Here is a 27,634-nt window from a genome sequence, read left to right as displayed (position 1 = left end):
TATCAACTAGCCAGTTTTTAATCCATTTAATATGTGCTATGTTAACTTTATATCACTCTAGTTCAGGGATCGGCAACCTTTGGCACGCGGCTCATCAGTGAAATCCGCTGGGGGGATGGGATGGTTTGTTTACCTGCAGCATCTGCAGGTTTGGCCAATCGCAGCTCCCACTGGCCGCGGTTCGCCATTCCAGGCCAATGGGGGCTGCTGGAAGCCATGCAGGCTGAGGGATGTGCTGGCTACTATTGGCCTGGAAAGGCGAACTCTGGCCAGTGGAAACTGTGATCGGCCAAACCTGTGAATGCTGCAGGTAAACAAACCATCCCAGCCCGCCAGTGGATTTCCCTGATAGGCCACGTGCCAAAGGTTGCTGATCCCTGCCCCCGTTTTTTATTCAAAATGCTATGTGGTGCCAGGTCAAATGCCTTACAGAAGTCTATTACATCAACACTATTACCTTTATCAACAAAACTTGTAATCTCATCAAAAAAAGATAGCAAGTTAGTTTGACAGGATCTATTTTCCATAAGGCCATGCTGATTTGCATTAATTACCCTCCTTTAATTCTTTATTAATCAAGTCCTGTATCAGCCTCTCCATTATATTTCCCAGGATCAATGTCTCATAGACTCATAGAATTTAAGGTCAGAAGGGACCATTATGATCATCTAGTCTGACCTCCTGCACAAAGCAGGCCACAGAATCTTACCCATCCACTTCTATAACAAACCCCTAACCTATGTCTGAGTTATTGAAGTCTTCAAATTGTGGTTTGAAGACCTCAAGCAGAGAATCCTCCAGCAAGTGATCCATGTTGCAGAGGAAGGCGAAAAATCTCAATGGCCTCTGCCAATCTGCCCCGGAGGAAAATTCCTTCCCGACCCCAAATATGGCGATCAATTAAATCCTGAGCATGTGGGCAAGACTCACCTGCCAGCACCCAGGAAAGAATTCTCTGTAGTAACTCAGATCCCACCCCATCTAACATCCCATCACAGACCACTGGGCATACTTACCTGCTGATAATCAAAGATCAATTGCCAAAATTAATTGCCAAAATTAGGCTATCCCATCATACCATCCCTTCCATAAACTTATCAAGCTTAGTCTTAAAGCCAGATATGTCTTTTGCCCCCACTACTCCCCTTGGAAGGCTGTTCCAGAACTTCACTCCTCTAATGGTTAGAAACCTTCGTCTAATTTCAAGTCTAAATTCCTAGTGTCCAGTTTATACCCATTTGTTCTTGTGTCCACACTGGTACTAACCTTAAATAATTCCTCTCCCTCCCTAATATTAATCCCTCTGATATATTTATAAAGAGCCACCATATCCCCCCTCAACCTTCTTTTGGTTAGGCTAAACAAGCCAAGCTCTTTGAGTCGCCTTTCATAAGACAGGTTTTCCATACCTCGGATCATCCTAGTAGCCCTTCTCTGAACCTGTTCCAGTTTGAATTCATCCTTCTTAAACATGGGAGACCAGAACTGCACACAGTATTCCAGCTGAGACCTCATCTGGAATGTCAGGCTGACATGCCTGAAATTATCCAGGTCATCCTGTTTACCCTTTTTAAAAACAGAGCTAATGTTAGCTTTCTTCCAGTCTTTTGGAACTTTTACAGTGCTCTAAGACTTATTGAAAAATCAACATGAGTGGTCCATCTCCTCAGCTAGCTCTTTTAAAATTCATAGATGCAAGTTATCTGGATCTGCTGATTTAAAAATGTTTAACTTTAGTAGCTTCTGTTTAACATCCTCCGGAGATACTAGTGGAATGGAAAAAGTGTTACCATCACCTTTTGATGAGACTATAGCATATGTTTTTATTCAAATACAGAACAGAAATATTCATTGAACACTTCTGCCTTTTCTGCATTATTATTGATAATTCTACCATTTTAATCTAGTAATGGCTCAATAGCATTGTGAGGTTTCTTTTGGTTCCTAATATATTTAAAAAGTCCTTCTTATTGTCCTTATTGTCTGCTGGCCATAGATCCCTTTGCTTCCCTTATCAATTCTCTATAATTCCCAACTTCTGATTTATATTAATTCCTATCAGCTTCCCTTTTCTTCCCTTTGTTATATGTTTTTATTTTTTATAGCTTCCCTCACTTCCTTTTTAAACCAGATCCATCTTTTAACCATTATGGCCTTTTCTCTCAATTGTGGGACTGTAGCTTTTTGGGCACTGTAGCAGTTTAGGGAACCTTGGAAGATTTTGTTATGGCTTAGCTCAGGCAATTCCGCTTTCTCAGCCTCCGGTTATTGTAGGACACAGCATGCTAGCTTTGACCTGCCTCAACCGGCTGGGACTGCTGCGTGGCAAGCCCCTGGCTGTTGGCCAGGGGGGCAGCCCCAGAGGGTGGAGAGTTTCTATTGCATTATGTATGAGCTGATATGCTGCTGTTTTGTATAAAATGAGCATGCTTTGTGTTTGTTTTCGGACCTCACCCCAGGCCGAGCTACAGGGCGCTGGGTCCCCGTCTCAGTGACAGCAACGCTTGGGGTCCCCGTTGCAGATGTGTCACTTTACCTTCATTAAAGCCAATTACTCTCAGTGTGGAGTCGGTCTCGTTCTTGCAGAGTACCTCGGACCCTTTTGGGCAGTAACAGGCACCTAGTAAGATATTTGTAAATGATTCCCAATTACCGTTCACATTTTTCTGATTAAATTCTTCCTTCCAGCTGATCAGGATCAAAATTGTTTTAATCTTTGTGAAACTGGCCTTCAATGAGTGTTAAATTAGGCTCCTAATAAAGATAATCCCTTATGCAGGTTATACAGTATATTTATATTCCACACAAAAAACTATGTTAAAAAAACATTATTAAGATTGCAAAGTCAAGCACTCAGAAGTTAGGAAATGCCAGAGTTAATGTTCCTGTGTACTCTTAATTTGGCCCTTTGTGGATATGTATTAGCATACAGTCTTCAAGTATCTGATTACATACTACTTTTTCAGCACAAGGAGCTATGAGAAACTTGAGCATGTTCAGTGAGGCTGGAATCATCAGAGATTTTAGCTGGTAAAATCAGAGAAGTCTCTACTGAGTATGTGCAAACTGTCATTTTTTCAAAGGCTTATAACTTGGCCAAATTTGGTCCAATAAAAGATACTACCTTACTCTTCTTCTTTTGTCACTCAAATTGTATGAGATAGAAGCAGGGCCGGCGCTTCCATTAGGCGACCCTAGGCGGTTGCCTAGGAAGCCAGGATTCGGGGGGCGGCATTTTGTGCGCTCCCCATGGGGCACACGGGAGCTTCCGGTTCCGCTCCCGTCACGCCGCCGAAGAAGGACCTTCTGCCGATGTGCCGCGGAAAACAGCGGCAGGCAATTGAGCAGCTCAATGACTGCCGCTGTCGCCTGCGGCATTTCGGCGGAGGGTCCTTCTTTGGCAGCGTGATGGGAGCGGAACTGGAAGCTCCTGCAAGCCCCGTGAGATGCGCACAAAATGCTGCCCCCTGAATTCTGCCTAGGGCGCCAGAAATCCTGGCGCCGTTCCTGGATAGAAGAGCTGGCTATGGATAATTAGCCACTGATTTTGGGTGGGAACTTGTGCAGCTATGTCATGTAAGCATTTTGGAAAAATCCCTCCTTCCCTTTCTAAAAAGAAGGCACAGCCATGCATTCCTTGCACTAAATGCGAAATCTCTCATTAACTTCAGTGGGAATATTTCCTGTGCATGGAAAGCAGAGTTGGGGCTGAGACTTTTAAACTGAATCTATATTTGCTAACTGATTCACTCCATCTTTATAGATATATTCTTGGATGGAAGAAATAACAGAGATGAATGCTGATCTCCTCCAGAAAATATATATTGGATCCTCGTTTGAGAAACGACCACTTTATATATTGAAGGTACAGTTATGATTTAATGTGCAATCTTTTTCTCTAGTAATTTAAACTACAGGTGTAGGTTTTTGTCAGAGAGAATTTTAAAAAATGGTACTAGTAGCTCAATAAAAAAATTTTTTGATAGAAAAATGTTTGTTTTTTTTTAATTTTTGTAAATGCTCCATTCCTCCCTTCCCAAAAGTAAATAGGGTGCCACTGAAATTTGGCATATGGATCAAATACTGCTCTCCTTTGCACTACAGTGAGTCAATTGAGTTACTGGGTACAAAAAGTAGAGTAAGTGAGATCAGAGTCCAGCCCAGTTTTTCCTTGAGAACGCCATGCAAGAGAGAGAGAGGCCTGGTCTACACTGGAGGCGGGGGATTGACCTAAGATACGCAACTTCAGCTACAAAAATAGCGTAGCTGAAGTCGATGTATCTTAGTTCGACTTTCCTCGCGGGGTCGATTGCTGTGGCTCCCCCGTCGACTTTGCTTCTGCCTCTCTCCAAGCTGGAGTTCAGCAGTCAATGGGAGAGCGATCACGGATCGATTTATCGCGTCTACACTATACTCGATAAATCGATACCCGATAGATCGATCGCTACCCGCTGATCCGGCGGGTAGTGTAAACGTACCCAGAGAGAGCACTTCCTTTTCTTGTCTCTCTTCTTTTTGTTTACTGTTCTATTTCCATTCTCATGTGCCATTTCAATATAAATAAGGCTGCAAGAAAATCGTGGGATGCAATTTTTTTGTGGAAACTTCATCTTTTTATAGTTGCCGCAAATTTGAGTGGTGTTGCGACCCTGTGTACCACACTGCAATGACACTCACTCAAATTTGGCCCAACTGCTTTTCTGCCATGCTTGCCTCTGAGAGCAAAATAGGATACACCATGTGTCTTTTGGCTGCTGCCCTGCTTTGGAAGGCTGCATGCCTTGGCAGAAGGTGCCAGAGCTTACGTGTGGGTGTGCACCCGGGGCTGCTGCTCCTGTCGGAGTACCCTGAGGGGGTCTTCCTTCCTCATCAGGAAACAGGTTGAGGGGAAGCCCGAGACTAGACCTCCAGGAGAGTGTCTGCCTAGTGCTGTGTGCACACGCTGACTGCACCAAAACCACTTTAATACACTGTGGCCACTGCTCCTGAAACAAACAAACAAAAATCCACAATTTTCTTACAGCCTTAAACATACCATATTTTTTTATTAGCTTTCATCTAATAGAGACAGAACACCCAAAAGTGCCATATGGATTGACTGTGGTATCCATGCAAGGGAATGGATTGCTCCTGCTTTTTGCCTGTGGTTCATAGGACATGTGAGTAGATTTCATTAAAATATTTAAAACAAAACAAAATACCTTGATCCTATTTTCCTTCTCTTGCAAATTGTGCTCTATCTCAACAACTTCCTATTCAATTTAATGCCACAGCACTGAAGAATAAAGTGTCTGCATGAGACAGAGATTAAAAAGCTCAATTCGTATAGCAGTTATAAGGGTAAATTTTTCACATCAGCAGTAAGTTAGGCCAAGTCTTTCATATTTATGGAATGGTCAGGAATGGAGAACACAGGTTATTGTATTTCAAACCTATGTCTACACTTCGAGTTGGAGGAGACATACCCATGCTAGCTCTGACTAAGCTAGTGCACTAAAAATAGGAGTGGTACGAACGGCAGAAGGGGCTAACTGCCCTGAGTACTTGCCTAACATCTCGGATGGTATCATACTCAGGGCAGCCAGCCTCTCCTGCCACTATAGTTACATTATTTTTTGTGCACTAGCTCGATCAGAGCTAGCATGGGTATGTCTCCTCCAGATGGCATTTACACCTCCAGCTTGACAGTGCAGATATACCCTAAGAGTGCATTTGGGTGGTAAAGTCCAAATGTAGAGTTACCCAACTAGAAGGCGGAATAACAGTTTGTCCACCATGGATTTGAATGATATATAGAGAGTAAAAGCATCAGAATAAACATAAGGGTCTAACTTCAGCCCTCAGTTACACCCATAAAACTCCACTGAAATCAATGTGGCTCCAGAATTGGCTGGCAGTATGTGAAGGAGTTTAGATAGGAGATTTCAAAGGAGCCTATAGGAGTTAGGTGCCCAAATCTCTTTGAAAGTCAATAGGATTTGGGCACCTAACTCCATCAAGCCCCTTTGAATAAGGCAAGCCTTAAACACTCCCGTAGGCGCTAATGCTAATTAACCTCTTGCTGTTGGTCTAAATGATGACCAGCTGTGCTGCTGTCATGCCACTGAAATGTACCTGTAAGATCTGTAAGCAGTTAACAAGTTGAGAGAAAATATAAACTGTTTGCCTCCCTATCTCCTTCATCTAATTTACCTGAGCATTTTAAATTCAATCCAAAGCTTTATTCCCATGTCACTTTATGAAGGAACACTTCTATTAAAATTGTCGCAGACATAGCCACACACATTCCACATAGTAGTTTCTTGGCTACAATAAACATTCTTCTTAATGATGTTTTGAATCTTGTTTTTAGGCACAATAAAGACTGCCACTTTATATTCACATCAGAGAAAAACAATTGCCAGGGAATAAAAAGGACAGGGGAAGTTACAATAATAGGACATGCCTAATGCAAGACATATGAGGGGAAAAAAAGATACTATTAAACTTAACTCTTTATATTTAGCAACCCAGCTAAATCTATTAGGGTACAATTTAGCCTTATGCAGAGGACAAATAAAAGGCATAGGTGCCACTTAAGTCCCACTTACACCCTCAAAATAGGTCTTAGGTGGGACATAAGTAGTGCCTAGGTCTTGTGGTGGCCCTTTGCACAAGGGTGTATTTCATTTTTAATAATTTTTAAAAACCAAAACAATGCATCCTTGCAACAGCCATTTCAAATGCTATTATTAAGCAGTTTTAGTGCTTGTGACAACTTTGGAGACTTACACTGTTTATCTGCATAAGCAGCAAAAGTACAAGCTTCTTCACCAATATGCCTCAGTCCTGGCCTAGAGTGACCACCCAGTTGGGTAAGCGGACAGATGAATCTCCATTTTAATTGAATTCCAAGCCTCTCTGTGGTAACTAAGGTTTTGGTTGTAGTGGTGACTTCTGTGATGCGGGTATTTGTCCTTCAGGGGCTGGACTGATGCCACTACCATCGCATTATTATTTTACAAAGGGCCAACTGAGGACGTGTCAGGTGCCTTTCAAAGATGGCGAGTAAAACATTATTATAAACATTATGAACAAGTTCTTTTCATGTTCTATAGACAACCCACTTCCGTGAGAAAGATCGGACCATGACAAGACTTCTGCAGCATCTTGATTTCTACGTCATGCCTGTGATGAATGTAGATGGCTATGAATTTACGTGGACCACTGTACGTAGGTTTCTAGACAGACGGTGGAACATTCCAGCATGTTATTTACAAATACTGTGAGGGCTGATATACTGGACAGATTTAAAGGCATACTTTTCAAAATGCCATGTGGCAGTTTTGAGCCCAAACCTCTGAACTTGCACTTGGAATTTCTCTATTCTTTGCCCCTTCATAGACCACAATAGTTACTGCAAATATATGATTTTAACTCATAGAACACAGGCATTTTCCAGATCCCAGGTCAAACCAATGCTTAGGAGCGTCATAGCATCCACTCTGTGATTTTAATTCTTTCGGATGTCAAGTGATAACTATGATAGGCTGCATCAGCAAGACTGCCAATACTATGACAGTCCACCATAAGGCACAAAGACCTGACTGAACAACTCACTTCTCCTTTCTGTGGTCTAAGGCCAGATAGCATAGTTTTCCAAGTACTTGTTTCAAGTAAACGAATGAGCAACAGGTAAGCTCAGATAACATCCCAGTGTCTTATCAGGTATTTTACTTACTCACTATGAGAAGAAGGTTCAAGTCTCCCAGAGGCTGAATTACTTATTTGCTTTATGAATTTATCCTTTTACTTAGTTTCCAGATTCCCTTTTTAGGCAGAAACCTGTTGTCAGAGTTCCCTCCCCACTCTGAACTCTGGGGTATAGCTGTGGGGACCTGCATGAAAAACCCCCTAAGCTTATTTCTACCAGCTTAGGTTTAAAACTTCCCCAACGCACAAATTCCTTCCTTGCCCTTGGGATCGCTGCCACCACCAAGTGATTTAAACAACATTCAGGGAGGGCCACTTGGAGCCATACCTCCCCCAAAATATCCCCCCATAGCCCTACACCCTCTTTCCTGGGGAGGCTTGAGACTAATATCCTAACCAATTGGTTATAAAGTGAGAACAGATCAACCCCCCTGGGTCTTTAGGACACTGAAAAACAATCAGGTTCTTAAAAGAAGTTTATTTAAATAAAAAAGATAAAAGAATCACCTCTGTGAAATCAGGATGGAAGATAACTTACAGGGTAATCAGATTCAAAACACAGTGGATTTGCCCTCTAGGCAAAACTTTAAAGTTACAAAAACAGGGATAAACCTCCCTCTTAGCACAGGAAAAATTCACAAGCTAAAACAGAAGATAATCTAACGCATTTCCTTACTAATACTTACTATTTCTGTAATATTGGATGCTTAGTTCAGATATGGCTTAGAGAGATGTATTTTTCCTGCCCTGGTTCCTCGCGGACCTGGAGAGAACAAAGGAACACAAAACAGAAACCTTCCCCCACAGATATGAAAGTATCTTCTCCCCTTATTGGTCCTTTTGGCTAGGTGCCAACCAGGTTATCTGAGCCTCTTAACCCTTTACAGGTAAAGGAGGGATTAACCCTTTACAGGATAAGGAGGGATTTTATGCTACCCTTGGCTGTATGTTTATGCCACCTATCTTCTCCATTTCTATAAACTTTGGGCTATGTTTTTTAAAATCCAGCCTCTATTTGTGTATGTTCAATTTTATATACACAGTCTTTACAGGCTACCAGTTGCATCCACAATTCATAGACTTTACACATGATATACCCAATGGGTCTCAATCTGTGCATGCAAAAGAGTTTGGTGTATGAAAATTCTATCATTAGGAGTAGTTCACCTCCTAGTTACAATGCCCAGTGCCATTGAAATCAATGGAGTGAGATTAAGGTAACAGGAGAATTTGGGTCATGGAGCCACATTCTAAAATATTGACTCAATTTTTACTTTGTCATTATGTGGGCAAACTCCCATGGACCTCAATGAGAGTTTGACTGAATAGATACCGAGTAAGAATGTCACAATTTCCCTTTTTGTATGCAAAAATTGTACAATTTTTATTTTAAGCAGCATCTTTCAAAATTCTCTTAATTACCACCCTCAGAAGTCTTTTAACAAAATCTTTCATTAAGCTCAAATGTGATTTTGATTTGCAGTTGTCAAATTGTGTGTCTGGACAAATCTTTTGAGTCCTCCCCTATTTGCGTAGTCCAAGTTCTAGTCAAATCAAAATAATTATACCAGACCAACCAGGTGTTGTACTGTACAACTTTTTGTCTTGTTATCTAGCATGTTTAGCATTACATAATTTCAGTACCTGGAAAGATAACTGAGCAAATAATCAAGCAATCAATTTGCAAACACCTAGAAGATAATAAAGTGACGACAAGTAAGTCAACATGTTTTTCAAGAACAAATTGTGTCAAACCAACCTAATAGCTTTCTTTGACAAGGTAATAAGCCTTGTGGATAAGGTGGAAGAGGTAGATGTGGTATATCTTGACTTTAGTAAGACTTTTGATACCATCTTGCATGACCTTCTCATAAACAAACTAGGGAAATACAACCTAGATGTAGCTACTATAAAGTGAATGAATAAACGGTTGGAAAACCATTTCCAGAGAGTAGTTATCAGTGGTTCACAGTCAAGCTGGAAGGGCATATTGAATGGGGTCCAAAAGGATCAGTCCTGGGTTCGGTTCTGTTCAGTGGTTTTATAAATGATTTAGATAACGGCATAGAGAGTACACTTATAAAGTTTGTGAACAATATCAAGTTGGGAGGGGTTGCAAGTGCTTTGGAGGATAGCATTAAAATTCAAAATGATCTAGACAAACTGGAGAAATGGTCTGAAGTAAATAGAATGAAATTCAGTAAGGACAAATGACAAGTACTACACTTAGGAAGGAACAATCAATGGCACACACATAAAATGGCATATGACTACCTTGGAAGGAGTACTGCAGAAAGGTATCTGAGGGTCACAGTGGATCACAAGCTAAATATGAGTCAACAGTGTAACACAGTTGCAAAAAAAGTGAATAGCATTCTTGGATGTATTAGCAGGAGTGTTGAAAGCAAGACACGACTTGCTTTCTTCCACTCTACTCTGTGCTGATAAGACCTCAGCTGGAGTATTGTGTCCCGTTTTAGGTGCCACATTTCAGGAAAGATGTGGACAAACTGGAGAAAGTCCAGAAGAGCAACAAAAATGATTTAAGGTCTAGAAAATGTGACCTATGAGGGAAAGATTGAAAAAAAATTGGGTTTGTTTAGACTGGAGAAGAGAAGATTGAGAGGGGACAAGATAACAGTTTTCAAGTACATAAAAAGTTGTTACAAAGAGGAAGGTGAAAAATTGTTTTTGTTAATTTCAGAGGATAGGACAAGAAGCAATGGTCTTAAACTGCAGCAAGAGAGGTTTAGATTGGACATTAGGAAAATCTTCTTAACTGTCATGGTAGTTAAACACCAAACAAATTGCCTAGGGAGGTTGTGGAATTTCCATTATTGGAGGTTTTAAAGAACAAGTTAGACAAACACCTGTCAGGAATGGTCTAGTTATTACATAGTCCTGCCTTGAGTGCAGGGGACTGGATTAACTGACCTCCTGAGATCCCTTCCAGTCCTACACTTCTATGATTCTATGCAGATAACTAGCTTATTGTTTTATAGGCTCCCTAAATCTCCTATTTTGCTCCCCTTCATTGGAGGTTTCTAGCCTCGACATCTAGAAATGTAAAAGTTGCATTTTCACTAGCAAATGAAATAGTGATACGCATTTTTCTAAACTTTTATGTAAACCCACATTTTTGAGTCTCTGTCCACAGAATCGGTTGTGGAGGAAGAGCCGCTCAAAGCATGGCAACAACAGGTGCATTGGTACTGACATGAACAGGAATTTTGATGCAGGCTGGTGTGGTACGATGCAATTTTCTTTATATTTTATTACAGACATTTCAGTTTTAACCTTCAAAGTTCTTCATTTTGAAAATATTTTTATTTACCTAGTCATAGAGTCATTTCTGATATAAAGATAATGTACCTTAGTAATGAACTTAATCAAAATGTTTATAAGAAGGTCAGGAGACCAGAGAACAATTCCCAGTTTTGCCACATACTTTCTGTGTGGTTATCAGCAAGACACTTAAGCTCTTTGTGCCTGTTTTTCCATCAGTAAAATGGGAATAAAGAAACTTCCCTACCGAGTGTTGTGAGGATAAATTCATTAAAGTTGTGAGATGCTAAAATACTATGGTGATGGGGACCATATAAGATTTAAGAGTAATATCAAAAGTAAAATACTTAATCAATACAGAACTTGGAGAGGGAGTTTAATAGGAAATTTATATGCTGTGAATATTAATTACAGCAGGGATTTATATATCACATTTCATTTTCAAAGCACTTAAAATGCTTAGCAACTCCAACATCGTCTCTATTTTAAAAGTGAGGAAACAGGCACACTGAGGTTAGAGCAGTGGTGGGTAGCCTGCGGCCCATAGGCAGCCCATCAGGGTAATCAGCTGGCGGGCTGCCAGACATTTTGTTTACATTTGCATGGCTGCCCGCAGCTCCCAGAGGCTGCGGTTTGCAGTTCCAAGCCAATGGGAGCTGCGAGAAGTTGCGGCCAGCACGTGGCAAAAAAGGACACCTTTATATGCAACAGACCTACTTTCTGGGTGTATTGAGTCATATCGGATGACTTCAGTAACTAAAGTAAGTTTCTATTTTGTGAAGCCAATATAGCTATCAGAAAGCTAATTGAATTATATTTCTTCTTGGACATCCTCAGTAGAATTGCTTATTACATTTCAATAATATACCCCTTAGCAAACCCATTGAAAGTAATGGGATTGTATAGGTGCAACTCACAACATAACCTTGCCTGCAGACTCTTCATTATCGATAATGATTGAGTCTTATAATTCTTTTTAAAATATTTTTTACTTAAACTGAACACATCTGACAAACAATCACTGTGAAACAATAAAGGTGGCACCCAACAATTTCAATTTAACAGAGGTATTTTTCAGAGTAGAACCACTCTTTAAGGGAAGGGCTTCATTTTCAGAGGTTGAGCAGGTACAACTACAACTGACTTCAGCTGGCATTATGGATCAGAACACACTAACTTAAAGCAGAACCAGATCCTGCTAGAACAAGATATGCAAAACCTGTCGACATATCTCCACTGCTATGATGATCAACACCCACCCCCAACACACCTGTTAAGATCCATGGGTCCTACACATGCCTATCACAACATGTGATGTATCTCATCCAGTGCACTAAATGCCCAATAATAACTACATGGGTGAAACCCTGACACAGAAAAATAATAAAAGACAAACACCATATTGCCTGTGTGTGAACACTTTTTTACAAAACAATCACTCTATATGTGACCTCTCAATTCTCATTCTCAAAGGAAATCTGCCCATCATCTTCAAAAGATGAACCAGGGAGCTTAAATACATAACTTTGCTAGACATTAGAAATCATGGACTGACTAGAGACAACTGGATTTATGGCTTATTACAACAATCTACAATCCACTAACAATGCCTCCACCCCTCCAACGCACCCAGCTGCCTTTTCCCCCCCTTCCTTCCTTTCTCCTCTCTGACTGGAGACGTGTTAATGGGCCACTTCTCCTTGAATGGTCCCTTGAAATATGTGCTAACTACTTATGCTAAACAATTTGTTTCACCTTGTATTTAGCTGTGAAACTCTGAGGGCTGTGCCGCTGTAGTGCTTAAGTGAAGACGCTCCTACACCAACAGGAGAGAGCTCTCCCATTGGTGTAGTTAATCCACCTCCCCAAGAGGGAGAAGATCTCCTGTTGACATAGCATTGTCTACATGGGAGGTTAAGGTCAGTATAACTCCATCACTCAGGAGTATGGATTTTTCATACTCCTGAATGACGTAATTATACTTACATAAGTCTGTAGGGTAGATCTGCTGTGACCGTGGTGCCTGGAGGGGCTTCACTGAGAATGCTTATTCAGGGCAAACTACAAAGAATAGGGCAGACAATCCCCAAAACTGGTGGTTTATTCTGTAATTAGATTTCACCAAGCCAGTAACCAAACAGTTATCTGGTTACCAAGAAGCCAAAATACAGTCCCCTTTAAGCAATCCAGCCTTTGTCTCCCACACAGACAGCCAAGTCTAATATAGGGAGGACTACTAAAAACCTTATTTCCATTATATAAAATTTTACCAATGCCAAGTGACTGGACACATTGCTCACCAGATCAATGAATATTTCAGATCTCACCCAAATACACACTTATCGTCCAATCTGTATTAACTAAATCTAAGATTTATTAATAAAAAGAAAAGAGAAAGAGAGTTGCTATGGTTAAAAGATCCATTTACATAGAGATATGAATAAAGGTCTTAGGTCAGTTTCATAACAGAGATAGTGAGGCTGCTGATTTGTAAAAATCCTTCTGGGATCAATGTAAAAGGTTATAATCCAACAGGCAGTCCATGCGAAGAGTTTGTTCCAGTTCTACCATTTCCCTTGGTAGTTTGTTCCAATGGTTAATCAACATCACTGTTAAAAAATTGTGCCTTATTTCCAATTTGAATTGATCTAGCTTCAGCTTTCAGCCATTGGTTCTTGTTACGTCCTTCTCTGCTAGATTAAAGAATCCCTTGGTACCAATGTTTTCTCCCCACAAAGGTACTTATACACTGTAATCAAGTTACCTCTCAAACTTCTTTTTGATCAGCTAAACATATTGTGCTCTTTAGGTCTCTGAATGTAAAGCATTTTCTCCAGCCCTCAAATAATTTTTGTGGCCCTTTTCTGTATCCTCTCCAATTTTTTTTAACGTAAGGCAAGGTAGTGGAGAATCAGGTCCAGATGCTTTAACGGTGCAATAATGATACATGCAGTAATGATGCATCCAAGATGTCCCAGTTTCTATGCTCACTTGTATACCATCCTAATGCTTTATATTGACACTGAGCCATGAGACAATTCGGTGTATACTATAAGAACTCAACAGGTGACATTGTATCCTCTATCTTATTACAGGTAAAGGTGCCTCTCATAATGATTGTCATGAAATATACTGTGGACCCTATCCTGAGTCTGAACCAGAAGTGAAAGCTGTGGCTCATTTTCTCCAAAAGCATAAAGATCACATTAAGGCATATATAACTATGCACTCTTACTCACAGATGGTACTGTTTCCATATTCCTACACTACAAATAAAAGTAAAGACCATGATGAGCTGGTAAGTGTTACCACTTATTAAATTTCATCTATATCTCCCACCTTCATCACCTTGCGGGAATGGACATTTAATGAGAAGTGTGAATGACTGCCTTCAGTAGGCTTTGAGTCTGTTCAAGATTTGGGAAAATTGATTTTTCGATGGATAAGAGCATAAGGATGCTGGTTGTTGGCACCACCACTATATGATTACAAGAAAGTATTCTAGTTTTGGAGGACACTGATAAGATGAAAATGTTTATTCTGGATGGATAAGGTAGCCTGACTTTCTGATATTTTCAAGGCATCGCTAAGGGGGCAAAGTAAAGGTAACTTGAGTACCTTAGTACGGCATTTCAGTACATTCAAGTACAGGTTTCTTGTAAGTTTTCCCCTATATCTGAACCTACTGAGTCTGTAGCTTTTTTTTAACTCTATTGCTCTTGAATAGTGTGCACCCATAACACTGATAGGTGCTTGCAGCCTTTACTGCACCTTAAGTAAATCTTTTTCTATGGGAAATATGTTTAAATGGTCCTAATGGTCTGATGGAAACTAGCCCTTTTTTACAGACCCTGAGGTCCTTAGGAGGACCAGCAGATCACAGGTAGTCCACTGAAGCAGAAATCCTTTTTGATTCTGCAGGTCATGACGTTGTCCGCTAGCCAGGGGTCCTGGGGCTAATGGTCTCCTAAGGCCTGTATAAAAGAAGTCCAAGTCCTGTGAAGTTCTGGAGATCCACACGATCAGGGCTCCTCTCTCCTGCAGAGCCTAGGAGTTGTGTAGGATCATCTCCCATTCTATTAATCAACAGGATAAACCGGGGAAGCTGGGAAGTGAAGAACACCATTCTTTTTCCTCCACTGGTTAGCCCCCAAGTCTTCGGGTTTATCTAGATTAGGAAAAGAGTTTCAGGCTAGGTTGGAGTTAGCCAATATATGCAGGCCAATTAGGCTACTTGGGTTACTGAAGAGCTTCACAAGATTTCCTGGGGAAAGGAGTAAGATGAGAAGCCCCACAGAGTAAAGAATCCTTTCCCTGCTCCCTCTGGCCAATTTCCTTATGCTTTCCATGCATGGGGGAGTGGGACAGGGGTTCTTTACTCCAAGTGCCTCCTGCATGGGACCAGGGAAGGAGTAGGAAGTTGCTGACAGAATGGGGAAGGGCTTTTCACTCCATGGGACCTGCTATGTGGAGACACAGGACATCATCAGGGTGGACATAGAATCACAGGGTTAGAAGGGACTGTAAGGGTCATCTAGTCTAACCTCCTTCAAAGATCCAGGATTTGTTGTGTCTAAACCAGTGGTGGGCAACCTGTGGCCCACAGGCCACACGCAGCCCGTCAGGGTAATCCGCTCATTACCTCAATGGGCCACATGTGGCCCGCGGGCCGCAGGTTGCCCACCACTGGTCTAAACCAGTGGCTCTCAAAGCCGGTCTGCTGCTTGTTCAGGGAAAGTCCCTGGCAGGCTGGGCCGGTTTGTTTACCTGCTGCATCCGCAGGTTCGGCCGATCGTGGCTCCCACTGGCCACAGTTCACCACTCCAGGCCAATGGGGGCGGCAGGAAGCGGCGGCCAGCACATCCCTCGGCCCCCACCACTTCCCAATTCCCGCAGCCCCCATTGGCCTGGAACAGCGAACTGTGGCCAGTGGGAGCCGCAATCGGCCGAAGCTACGGATGCAGCAGGTAAACAAACCGGCCCGGTCTGCCAGGGGCTTTCCCTGAATAAGTGGCAGACCGGATTTGAGAACCACTGGCCTAAACCATCCAAGACAGATGGCTATTCAGCTAAGTTCCCTCTAAGCTGCGTGGCACAGGCACCTCTCCCCCAGACCTGGCCCTGCTGGAGCTGCTGTGCCTCGGGAGAGGCGCCCCGGCCCTGGCACCACCAGAGCTGCTGCAGTTGGGGAGAGGCGCCTCACTCCTGGCCAGAGCCCTCACCCCCTGCACCTCAATCCTCTTCCCTAGCCCCGAGCCCCCTACCACACACCGAACCCCTTGGCCCCACTCCTGCCACACATCACCTCCATATTGGTACACATAACAAAATCATTCCGCACGTGGATGTAAAAAATTGGAGGTAACATTGCTAACCAGCCTCCTTTTGAAAAACTCCAGAGAAGGAGCTTCCACAACCTCCCTGGGCAGCCTCATGACATTCTTTATGCCACAGCATCCCTGGCATGGGGCCAAGCAGCAGCAACAGGTGATGGGTATTTGGGATTGCTCCTTAATGTTGCCTCCAACCTTTCCATTCCCTCCCATTCTTTCGCCACACAGATCCAAGGTCTTTAAGGAAGATTTTGAAAATTAGCTGTTACTGTCTCTTTAATGGAAGTTTTTTTCTCTTTTTTTAAATTAATGGGCTTTGTACAGTGATAGAATAGGAACACAGACACTGTCATATTTGATCAGACCAGATCTCTATCCAGTCCAGTATGCTGTTTCTAGCAGTGACCAGTGCCAGCCTTCACAGGAAGGAGGAAAAAATCCTGTAGCCGACATGAAATAACTTGCCCCCAGGGGAATGTTTCTTCCCAAGCCTCCTCAATTAGTGACCATCTTCTGGCCTGAAAGTTAAGGGTTTATATCCCTTTTAATTTTTTTTTATCCTAGCTAATGTATTTGTGAAAGAAGATAAAGAAAATATAGATTTGTCACTTCTTTCCCTGTGAAGCAGATATGTAACATCCTGTAAAGTAATTACAGAATAGTTCATTCTAGTCAGTTGTTCATGAGTAGTGTATTATTCAATCCTTTTTTGTATGCTTCAACACTAACTTTAACTTAAAATACTTAAAGGTTACTTAAACAATATATGACAGGAAATGGAAAATACAGGACAGCTACACAGAATGGATTTGGTGATAAGTTTGCTGTCCAGTTGAAGCATAGATGCTATTTGTAACATGGACATAACCTAACCATGTTTTACCACATCTTGTAAGCATTCTAAAGCCAACCACATATTCATATTACAAACTGCAATGCAGCCAGGTCTGGGGACAACCATGTTGTAAACAGATCTTCTCTCTTTATTGTACCCATAGTGGATGGTTACAATGCCCTAACAGAGTCAGTGTGAAAGACTTTTACTAAATTATAAAAGTTAATTAATATTTTATTGATTTCAGCTATCTGTGGCAAATAAAGTAGTTCATTCTATTAGAAAAACAACTCAGAAAACGTATGAGTCTGGCCCTGGTGCACAAACTATCTGTAAGTATCATTTTTAGTACTATAATCAGTATGACAGAGTATTCTCTCTAGCACAAGGCAGTGTGTAGGACTGAGGCCAAGATTGCAGGTAATAATCCGTTTCCTTTTCTTTCTCCTACAGATTTAGCTCCTGGAGGTTCAGATGACTGGGCTTATGATCTTGGCATTAAGTATTCTTTTACCTTTGAACTTCGGGACAGAGGAACACATGGATTTTTGCTTCCTACAAATCTAATTAAGCCCACTTGTATTGAAGCACTTAGTGGTATCAAAACAATAGCTTTACATGTTATTGACAATATTTAATGTGCTATATTTTAATTTGTCATTTCATTGCTTTAACTGGTAATTTAGGTGACCTGATGGGCAGTGTCATTCATTCAAGTGTGCTTTTTTTTAAGTTCACTCAAATAAAAGGAATTACTTACTGCTTTATTATAATTATTATTTGTTTAAGGGCAACAGGTTGGCGTTTCATTTACTACCTTTCACCTTGACATATATTAAATTGCTTCACAATGTGGCTTAAATGTAGCCAGCTGTAGAATGATCAGGGTAGTGACAGATAAACTACAACTGTGCAAATGCAACCTTCCAAGCCCAATAATATTCAAACAAATACATGTTGTCCATTTTAGTACCCCTTTAGTGTTTGCTTTTGGAGAACTTTTGAATAATCCAGTTCACTCACACCAACAATGGTGAAAAGCAACTTTTAAAACAAGTTGTAATATTTGTACCTGAAGTGCTTGTGTAACCCACTGATGAACATGTTACACGTACCTCCCTGACCCAGATCCACAGAGGGTATGAATGTCTTACAACCCCAGCTAGAGAGCAATGGCTCTGTAGCCATGATGTAGCCACTTATGTTTTTAGCACTATAAGTCCCGGGTTTAATCCCTCATGTTTCAGCCAGGATGGTGGCAGTCACCGTTGAGGTGCCTCGCCATGGAAGTTGGAACAACACTATATGACTGAGCTAACTTCTCACTATTATGCAACACAGCTCAAATGTCCAATACTCCCAATCAGTCCAGCGTCTGAACAGACTGAAGAGATATGCCTATGGAAAGTCCAGTTGAAAAGGGGAACTGGCAGGGTGCAGTCTGACATACTGACTGGACACCAAAAGTCTGGTTACTGCAGGGCAGGGGAGGTACTGTGTGATTAACCCTCGCCAGTCCCTGCTTATCCAGGGCTGCCTCATACTTACAGCTGGTGGGGGAGAGAGGTGGAGATGAGCCAGTGAGCGATGGGGAGAAGGGAGACAAAGGAGGGAGTGACGAGGGCGAGGCTTTAACGAGAAGAGACAGAGGAGGGGCAAAGCCTGGGGGAACAGGTGGCAGAACCTCCAGGGAAAAGGCAGAGCGGGGTGGACCCTTGAGGGGAAGAGGCAGGTCGGGGTGAGGCCTTGGAGGCCCCCTTACCAGCAATTAGAAAGATGGCAACCCTACTGCTCTTCCCCCGACCAGGCCCCGCCCCTTTTCCTTCCCTGACCAGGCCCTCCCCCTTCCCTTCCCCCGACCAGGCCCCGCCCCCTTCTCGTCCCCTGACCCGGCCTCTCCCCCTTCTTTTTCCATGACTAGGCCCCACCCTCCCCAGTTCAGGCCCCTCCCCTTCTCTTCCCCTGAGCAGGCCCCTCCCCCTTCTTTTTCCCTGACTAGGCCTCCCCCTCCCCCTCCCCCATTTCAGGCCCGACGTCTCGTTGCCCTGCGCGGCCGGAAGTTGCGCTGCTACGCACGATCATGGCGGCAAGGCGGTTTCCGGTGAGCCAAGGCTCCTCCTCCCGGCGGCGGCAGCGGCGCTGGGGCCGGCCGGTTGGTTGCGCTGCTTTCCCGGCAGCCCCTGTGCTTGGGCAGCGCCGTTCGGTGGCCGGAGCGGGCCGCGCTCCTTGTCTTCCTCCCCGTGTGGCTCCGCGCTCAGGCCCGGGAGGACGGACTCCCCCCTCGCCCCCTCCCACCCTCTCCGCCCCGGGCGGCGGCGGGGGAGGCGGCGGGGACCGGCCAGGCAGTGGAAGGAGCAGGTGAGTGTGGCGCCCCGGCGGGGAAACCGGGCCTGGGCGGCCGGGGGCGGGGAGGGGCTCCCCCCGGGGACAGGCCCTTCTCCCACCGCCGCGAGGAGCAGGCCGGCGGGGCGGGAGGGGCTCGGTGCTGGCCGAGCCTCCCCACCCGCGCTGCCACCCTGCGCCCCGTGGCCCGGGCAGAGCGGCGGCAGGGCCGGGGGTCCCGGTGGGGCCGCCGGGGGAAGCGACTTGTGAGGGCAGCGGGGCCGAAGGGCGATGGCAGGTGACTCCCGGCGGGGAGGGAGTCGGAGAGCAGCTGGTCGGGGGGGATCCGTGATGCAGGCGGGAGCGGATCGGCCCCAGGCTCCGGGGGCGTCTCTGCCCTGGCGCTGAGATGGGTACGGGGTGTGTGTGGGAGGGTGATTTGTGAGGAGAAGCAGGGGGAGAGGTGTGGGTCAGACAGGGCACCGATCAGCCAGCGAGTCTGCTGCACTTGAACTGCCAGCTAGACCTGCCATCCTACCGTGATTACCATCTTCTGTGGCCGATGCTTTACAGACGGGAACCCTGTTGCGGGCTTCTCATTGCCTCCCGGACACGTGATCTTTGTCCTTTATGGGCTTCAGGGTACTGGAGTCCCCGTCACTTCTGCTGATAGTAGTGAAATGTAATCAGCCTTTTTAGCTGAATTTGGGACTTGTCAGCCCTTGTAGCATAAATCCTGAACCTTGGTGCTTTTGCCTTTTCTTTAAAGACTTCTGTCATTGATGCCGTAGTTTAGGCCAGTGATTTTCAAACTTTTTAACTTGTAATCCAGTTGAAGAAAATTGTTGAAGCCTGTGACCAAACATAATTATATCTTTTCACTAGAGTTTTCATAAAACCATAATATTGCAATATATTCCAGCTTAACCTACTTTACATAACTAACACTGGAAGTGTGGAGGTGTCCCAGGGTAGGGCAGAGAATGGTGTGTGGGGGTGAGGGCTCTAGGGTGGAGCTGGGGATGAGGGGTTCAGGATGCAGGAGGGGGCTCAGGGCTAGGGCAGAGGGTTGGGATGTGGGGGGAGTGAAGGCTCTGGGGTGGGGCCAGGGATAAGGAGTTTGGGGTGCAGGCAGGCTGCCCCAGGTCTGGGGCCAGAGGACTCCCCCCAGCCCTCTCCCCACCCGCAGCAGCTAGCTCTGGGCGAGGGGCCACTCACTCTCTCCCTGCTGGCAGACAGAATGGAGCTCCAGGGCTGGGAGAAAGGCCCGCAGCAGCCCTGCAAGCCCCAACTTGCTCCTCTCCCCAGTTCCTGCCCACCCCCTACCTCTCTCCTGCTGCATGGCAATGATCTTTATAATTTTAATCAGCAAGGCGACGCAGTGCCTGACATTCCGTGACCCAGTACTGGGTCGTGACCAGTACTTTGAAAAACACTGGTATATGTTGGTGACCCAGATCCTCAAAGGCATTTAGGTGCCTGATTCCCATTGAAATCAACAGGAGTCGGGTGCTTACATATCTTTGAGGATATAACCTGTGTGACTAGTATTATAGATTCTTCATTTTGTCCCCAGCATCACACCTAGGGATTGCTACTGGATCCTTGCTAGACCTAGACCATTGCTTTTTTAGATTGGACTGCTTCAGGACCTTTTGAAGTCTAGATTCTACTGTACAGTAGATTGTGTGCTACTGAATGGGACCTGATGGGAACTGGCTGGGTGCATTTAAAGACAAAGGGCTTGTCTTCACTACAGGGCTAAGTCGACCTAAGATATTATGGTAGTAGCTGGAGTTGATGTAGTTTAGGTCAGTTTACTATGGTGTCTACTGAGCTGCGTTGACAGGACTCTGGTCTATTTACCTTAATCTTCTTGGGGAGCTGGAATAACGGGGTTGACTGTTGATTTAGCAGGTTTTCACTAAATCGATCCCAGCAGCATCGATCTCCCCATAGTGAAGACCAGGCCTTAGTCTGGTAAAAGTTGTTTTGGGAAGTGGCTCCCTACATTTTCAGACAAAATGTGAAATACCATGCATATAAGACAGCATCCATACTCCTTTTTTTTGTTTGTTTACCTTTTTCTGTAATCCTAGGGACTGAATTGTTGCATTTTACCAATAGCTGGCTAACCCCAATTCACAAATGTAAACACATTGCTAACAATTACTTACCATTACTGGTTTATATATTTAAGATGATAAAGGAATGCTTTGTGTTAAATAAGAGGTGTAGTTAACTTAAATAAGAAGACACGTTCATAGCAGAGGGTAGTAAAAACCGAACTCTGAGTAATTATTTGCTGAATGCCAGACACAAGTTTTCATTTCCAACTTGAAGATTAGCAATTTGGTTTTACTTTTATGTTGACATTACAGTTTTTGTATGTTATGCATCTGAAAATTGGCCATTTGAATATTAATATACAACATTTAACCTTTTTTTAGCACTCTGTGTGGCGAAATGTCATTTATCTCTTAAATGACATTAGTTTGCTATATCCCAGAATATTGTAGCATAATCAGTGTACAGTTAAATTTTTAAAATATTTTCAATTTTAAAAAAGACATGTTTTCTAATGGGACATAATTTATAGCAGTGGTTCTCAAACTGTGGGTTGGGATCCCAAAGTGGGTCACAACCCCATTTTCATGAGGTTGCCAGATCTGGCTTAGACTTGCTGGGGGCCAGGGCCAAAGCCCAAGCCCAAGCTTGAGAGCTTCAGCCCTGGGTGGTGGGTGTAAGGTTACAGGCCCCCTGCCTGAGGCTGAAGCCCTTGCACTTCGGCTTTGCAGTGGGGCTTGGGCTTTGGCTTTGCCCTCTGCCCTGCCCCCTGAGTGATGGGACTTGGGTAGTCTCAGGCTTCGGTCCCCTCTCCTGTGGTCTTGTAGTAATTTTTGTTGTCAGAAGGGGATCGTGGTGCAATGAAGTTTGAGAACCCCTGATTTATAGCATTTTAAAGATTGACACTATTCAACATGGCAGATGATGATAACTTGTATAGTCAAGCAATACACATAAATTGCCTGTTAGTTCCACCTTGTATTACGGCTAAACACTTAACATACTTTTTATCATTTATTCTTTTAGTTTTTGCATATCACTTAGACAGTGAAAATAAGTCTACTCCGTTTCCATTTATTCTCAATTGCTAGCTCTTCTACTGAAGCAGGATGTTATTATTGCAAGGGAAAGTGTTTGGTTTTTCTCCTTTTAAAAAAAAAATCAGTGATAAAATCAACATTTCGTGTGAACATTCTTGTTACCTTTTAGATTTTGTGAAATCGTATTTTTACAAAATCTTAATGTTGGACTACTTTTGAACTATAGGTATGTCATAACTATTAATTTAAATATACACTCTATTCTATCCTGAATCATAGCATTGTATCATAGTATAGCAACTGCTGTTACTTAAGTAAACCCAATGGATGTAGTCTCCTTCAAGAGTGTAATAAAAAAAAATGATTTAAAAAAAATAAAAAAATTGATTTTTATTTAAATTGATTTTTTATTTATTTAAATGCCATCTTATTTAAAAAAAACCACTAAAATTAAATGTGAAATTATGTCAACTTTTATTAAGGCCTACATTTATTATAATCTATTAAAATAATTTAAATATTAAGCAGTTCATGTTTGCTATAGAAGTCTTAAAGCAAGGCTTTGGAACTGTGCTTCAGCTCCGCTCCAGCTCCAGGCAAAAACCTGCAGCTCCACTGCTTTGGAGCTGCTCCACGCTCCAGCTCCGGGCTCCGCTCCAAAGCCCTGTCTTAAAGAAAGTCAAACCACTGAACTGGTGGAAATCACTGACTAAGCACCTAGAACCAGAGTTTGTTGAAGTACTAGACCAGCTTTTGACAGCAGTTGTCTCCTCTGTAGGTGTAGAGAGAATGTTTTCTTCATTTTAGTTTATTCAACTAGTTCAGTTCAATGACTATCTTGAACGACATCGTGACCAGAAGCAATCAGTTCAGTTCACTAACTACAGATAATACTTGCTTTGTTTAATAAATCAGTTCTAAATGCAAAACATGTTTTGATAAACTTTTTTCTTACATACTCAGTACCTGTAAGGTAATTTATTAAACTAATAAAAGAAATTAAAATGCTCTTTCTGCATTTAATTGAATTTGTTTTCATCCAAATAGTTTGACACAATTCATAAGTAAAAAAAAAAAAAATCATCTAGTAAACAAGAAGTGCATTATTCACCATTTTCTAACATCATAAAAAGGTAAAAAATAAGATTCCAAATAAACGTAAGTTAAACTATATACAGTAAAAGCTGTTATCTGGCACTTTTCCAACTGGAAAGCTCTAGAAACTGGCATTTTGGGAGGGGATGCGGGATGGTATCTCTGGGAGGGAGTTTGAGTGCAGGAGTGGGCTCATGGCAGAGGTTTGGAGCATGGGGGGAATTTTGGGGTGCGGATCTGGGTGGTACTCACCTTGGGCCCCTCCCTGCAAGTGGTGACATGTCCCTCCTGCCGCTGCCCCCACCCTGAGCGCCAGCTCCGCAGCTTCCATTGGCCGGGCACTGTGGCCAAGGGGAGCTGCGGGGGCGGTGCCTGCAGGCAAAGGCAGCACGCAGAGCCGCCTGGCCACGCCTCAGCCTAGGAGCAACAGGGACATGTCGCTGCTTGCGGGGAGCTGCCCTAGGTGAGCACCGCCTGGATCTGGCACCCCGAGCCCCGTCCTGTGCCCCGACCTCCTATCCTGAGCCCCCTCCTGCATCCAAACTCCCTCTCTTAGTTAACTGGAATTTTTGACTTACCAGCACCCCCCAGGCCCTTAACATGCCGGATAACAAAACTTTTACTGTAACAGCTTAAATAAGTGTGTATCGATATAGTGTATCCTTCTGGAAGCACCAAATTTTGTGTAAAGGCTGTATTTACTTTGAAATCAACATATTTTAATGGTTACTAGCTAATGAGACTCAACCTTTCTTTAGGAAAATAATTAAAAAGTAGAAATGCAAAACAGCATTAAAATTGATTATTTAAATTACGGTTTCCTGTTTTTTGATTTAAATCATTCCACATGTTACACATTATCATTAACAGAAGTGTCAAGGAAAATATTACCCAAACATCATTATTTGTATTGTGCTGGTGCCTGGGAGCCACAGTCATGGATCAGGACCCCAAACATCCAGAACAAAAAGACAGTCCTTGCTTCAGAGAGCGTACACTCTAACTATAAGAAAGAAACAACAAATGGATACAGATGCATTGTTGGGGGAATACATGTTAATTCATTTGCAATATAGTAATACAATGAATTCTGGTCACTAAATGTTATCTGTCATGCATTTGAAAAAGCTTAATTAATAAGTCACCTTTTGTACTGCAGAGAATAAGGTATAATGGTGTTGATAGTGTATTCTTATTTTTTTTATAGTGCCGCCTTTGGATATTATATACGTGTGTGGGGGGGGAAGCAATATATTATTGTTAGTTTAACTAATACAGTTAACCCTGTAAATTGATTAAGTATTATAAAATTGATTTCCCTGTCCCATATTCATTATTGTTTTTCTGTGATATTCATTAATAGTGGTAAGATGTCATGGAAGTTGCAAACTTCTAAATATGCCTAAATGTATTTAGTTACTAAGTTATGTCACTGAAATAAATAATTAACAATTATTCCTTCTAATTAATTTAAAAAAGATATTTCCCAATTTTGTGCATTTAATGTATTTATTGACTGAGTTGGTAACTGTTGAGTGCTTACGGCTCTATCCTAACTGGGGCTCAATCAAAATTTGTTGAACAAGTTAAAAGTTGAAAGAGGAGACACAGAAGCAGACCAGATGGGATTAGGAGTCTGAACTGCATTGGTGTTCATTGTAGGACTGATTTTTTTTTGGACTGTGGTCAAGCAAGTGTAAGAGCACTTCTTAGAGAAACTTAGGAAGAATTAAAGTAATTTGCTGAATTTTATGGGGACATTACATTTCAATTGCTCTTGGCTATCTGTTAAATTGTTGGCCGAGAGAGTCAGAAATAAAACTTCCCCCTTAAAATTTTGGAATCCTTCCCTCCCTCTGCCTACACAAGAGTGCATATGGAGGGAGGCAAAATGAATGTTCCTACTCTTGCCAAAACATAGTCAAAAAACAATTTTCCTCACTACTTGCATGTAAAATATCAACTGTATTTTATACTTTTAATTTCCGTGCTTGTTGAAGAATAAAAAAATAGTGATTGTGCATTCAAATAAATGCATTCTACTTAATTTCATAAATGTGTGTTCCAGTGTACTTAGTTCTCAGATATACTTGTCTCTGTCTAGATAACCATGCCTGGGCCCTGATCCTGCAACTGGCTTCAAATGCATGGATCCCCATGAAAGTCAGTAGGCCTTTACTGTAGGTTCAAGTGTCTGACCATGCAGATCTGATTACAGAGGATTGAGACTCTTATGTGCAATTTGATGATCCTTGAAAGCAACATGCTGTGCGCTCATAGCATGCTGTTTCACTTGGAATGGTTGTCTCACCAATTTTTTTTTCCGGTTAGCAAAGTACATGATTCTCATTGACAGCTGGATATGTGCCAACATTTAAAAATGGAATCAATCTTATGTTATCTAAACACATGCGTACAAAACTCCATTTAAAAAAAACCTAGGTGAAGTGTGAAAACACTTTTTCCATGTTCAGAAAACTCAAATGGCTGAATGGAATTTAACTAAACATTCTTTTGTTTCAAAAGATGTGAAGAAATTACAGTCCAAAATGTAATTTTTGTGTGAAGGTTACTCATAAGTACACTGTTATTATCACAATACTATAAAAGATCTATCCTTTTAAAATTGACAATCATCTTAACTTTTCTGTGGCAGTGAATTCCAAAAGTCTACTAGTTGTTGAGTGAAGAGTAAATTAAAAATAACCAGTTCCGTTTGTTGCCTTTTTTTTTTTTAATAAAGGCGCATTCTTGTTAAAGCCAAGATGAATGGGAACTCTTTATCAGTGTGTTCCTATTCCATATATCATTATATGCTTCTATTGTGTTCCTGTGACTCTCCTCCTTTTTGTGCTACATAATCCCATTTTACTCACCTTTCATATGTTGACCCTCTCCCCTTCCCATGCTGTCTTTAGTACTGTTCTTCTAATTTTTTCTGTTTCAGATGTCTCTTTTAATATGAAGCCTGTGAAAGTGAATGCAGTATTTGATGTGTGGTCTTACTATTAATATATACAATGCCTTTTTAATATATTCTGTTTTCTGTCGTCTCTCCCTCCCCTTCCCTCCCCCCCTCCCCAAAATCCAAGGATCTAATTGCATGGTACCTTAAATTAGAGTGAACGAAACACCTGGATAAACTGTAGGGAACAACCTTGAACTGGAAGGGAGCTGAGCTAGTCTAGACTTGATGTTTCACTCTCTAACTTCGACAGTTTATCTTTAGACTTTTTAACCATTGCTGCACATTGAGCTATCCACAATGACTCCTAATTATTTTTCTCAGAAGACTGAGCTAATTTGAACTCATCGTCTATATACAAATTGAAATAATTTCTCCCGTTGTGCATTACATTGCATTTATTTACATTTCATTTGCTGTTGTATTGCTCAGTCTTCTAGCTTCAATAGAACTTTCTGGAGTTCCTCAATATTCTCCACAGTTTTTACTAACCTAAATAACTTCTTGTTACTGGCAAGATTTACTATTTTGCTATCTTACTTCACCCTTCAGATCATTAATAAATGTTAACCATTGTTTCTAATCTCTGGTACATCCTACAATTAATTTCTCTCACAGCATGTAACAACGTTGCATATACAATAAAAATGTGGTAATGTGAACATTGATTATCTGAAAGAATGTTATGTCCCAAGCAAAGATTTGGATAAATAGTCAGGGGACTGGGAAAGCCTCTTGCAGAACCCTAAGCTGTCTCCTGCAGTTTATAGAAGGGTTAAAGAGCTTAAGGACTTCAGTGTATAGTTTTCTACAGAGAGAACATTGTGGTGAAGTCAAAGCTCAGGGAAAGAGCTAACATTCAGATAACCATGAGATTCAGATAACGAAGTCTTAGTGTAGTGAAGAAATGGAGAGACATTGTCAAAGGTGCCAGATCTAAAATGTAGGTTACATCAGTGGTATTTTTTTCTTATGTAATGAATTTTTCTTAAAACTGGCT

General features: G+C 42.3%; 2 protein-coding genes across 4 annotated transcripts in view; both read left to right on the top strand.

The window, feature by feature from the left end:
- Positions 1-17,912, top strand: part of CPB2 (carboxypeptidase B2) — a 35,827-nt gene extending 17,915 nt beyond the window's left edge. Inside the window, exons 5-11 of the mRNA XM_045013429.1 lie at positions 3,764-3,865; positions 5,052-5,159; positions 7,098-7,208; positions 10,850-10,940; positions 14,073-14,275; positions 17,393-17,477; positions 17,599-17,912. Of these exons, the coding sequence (XP_044869364.1) occupies positions 3,764-3,865; positions 5,052-5,159; positions 7,098-7,208; positions 10,850-10,940; positions 14,073-14,275; positions 17,393-17,477; positions 17,599-17,783 (885 nt within the window). The 3' untranslated portion in view covers positions 17,784-17,912. The remainder of the gene's footprint in view (positions 1-3,763; positions 3,866-5,051; positions 5,160-7,097; positions 7,209-10,849; positions 10,941-14,072; positions 14,276-17,392; positions 17,478-17,598) is intronic.
- Positions 17,913-19,241: 1,329 nt separating this feature from the next.
- The window catches only part of ZC3H13 (zinc finger CCCH-type containing 13), a 57,521-nt gene continuing 49,128 nt past the window's right edge, over positions 19,242-27,634 (top strand). For 2 of the 3 annotated variants that reach the window (XM_045013411.1, XM_045013406.1), the window contains exon 1: positions 19,328-19,503. The gene's annotated coding sequence lies outside the window, so the exon portion shown is untranslated. Of the gene's footprint in view, positions 19,504-27,634 lie in introns of all 3 variants that reach the window. The other variant, XM_045013417.1, reaches the window with a different exon arrangement.

This window comes from Mauremys mutica, chromosome 1 (assembly GCF_020497125.1).
Source record: "Mauremys mutica isolate MM-2020 ecotype Southern chromosome 1, ASM2049712v1, whole genome shotgun sequence".
Classification (NCBI taxonomy): domain Eukaryota; kingdom Metazoa; phylum Chordata; order Testudines; family Geoemydidae; genus Mauremys; species Mauremys mutica.
Note: the sequence above shows the minus strand (reverse complement) of the source record. Positions and strands in the feature narration are given on the sequence as shown.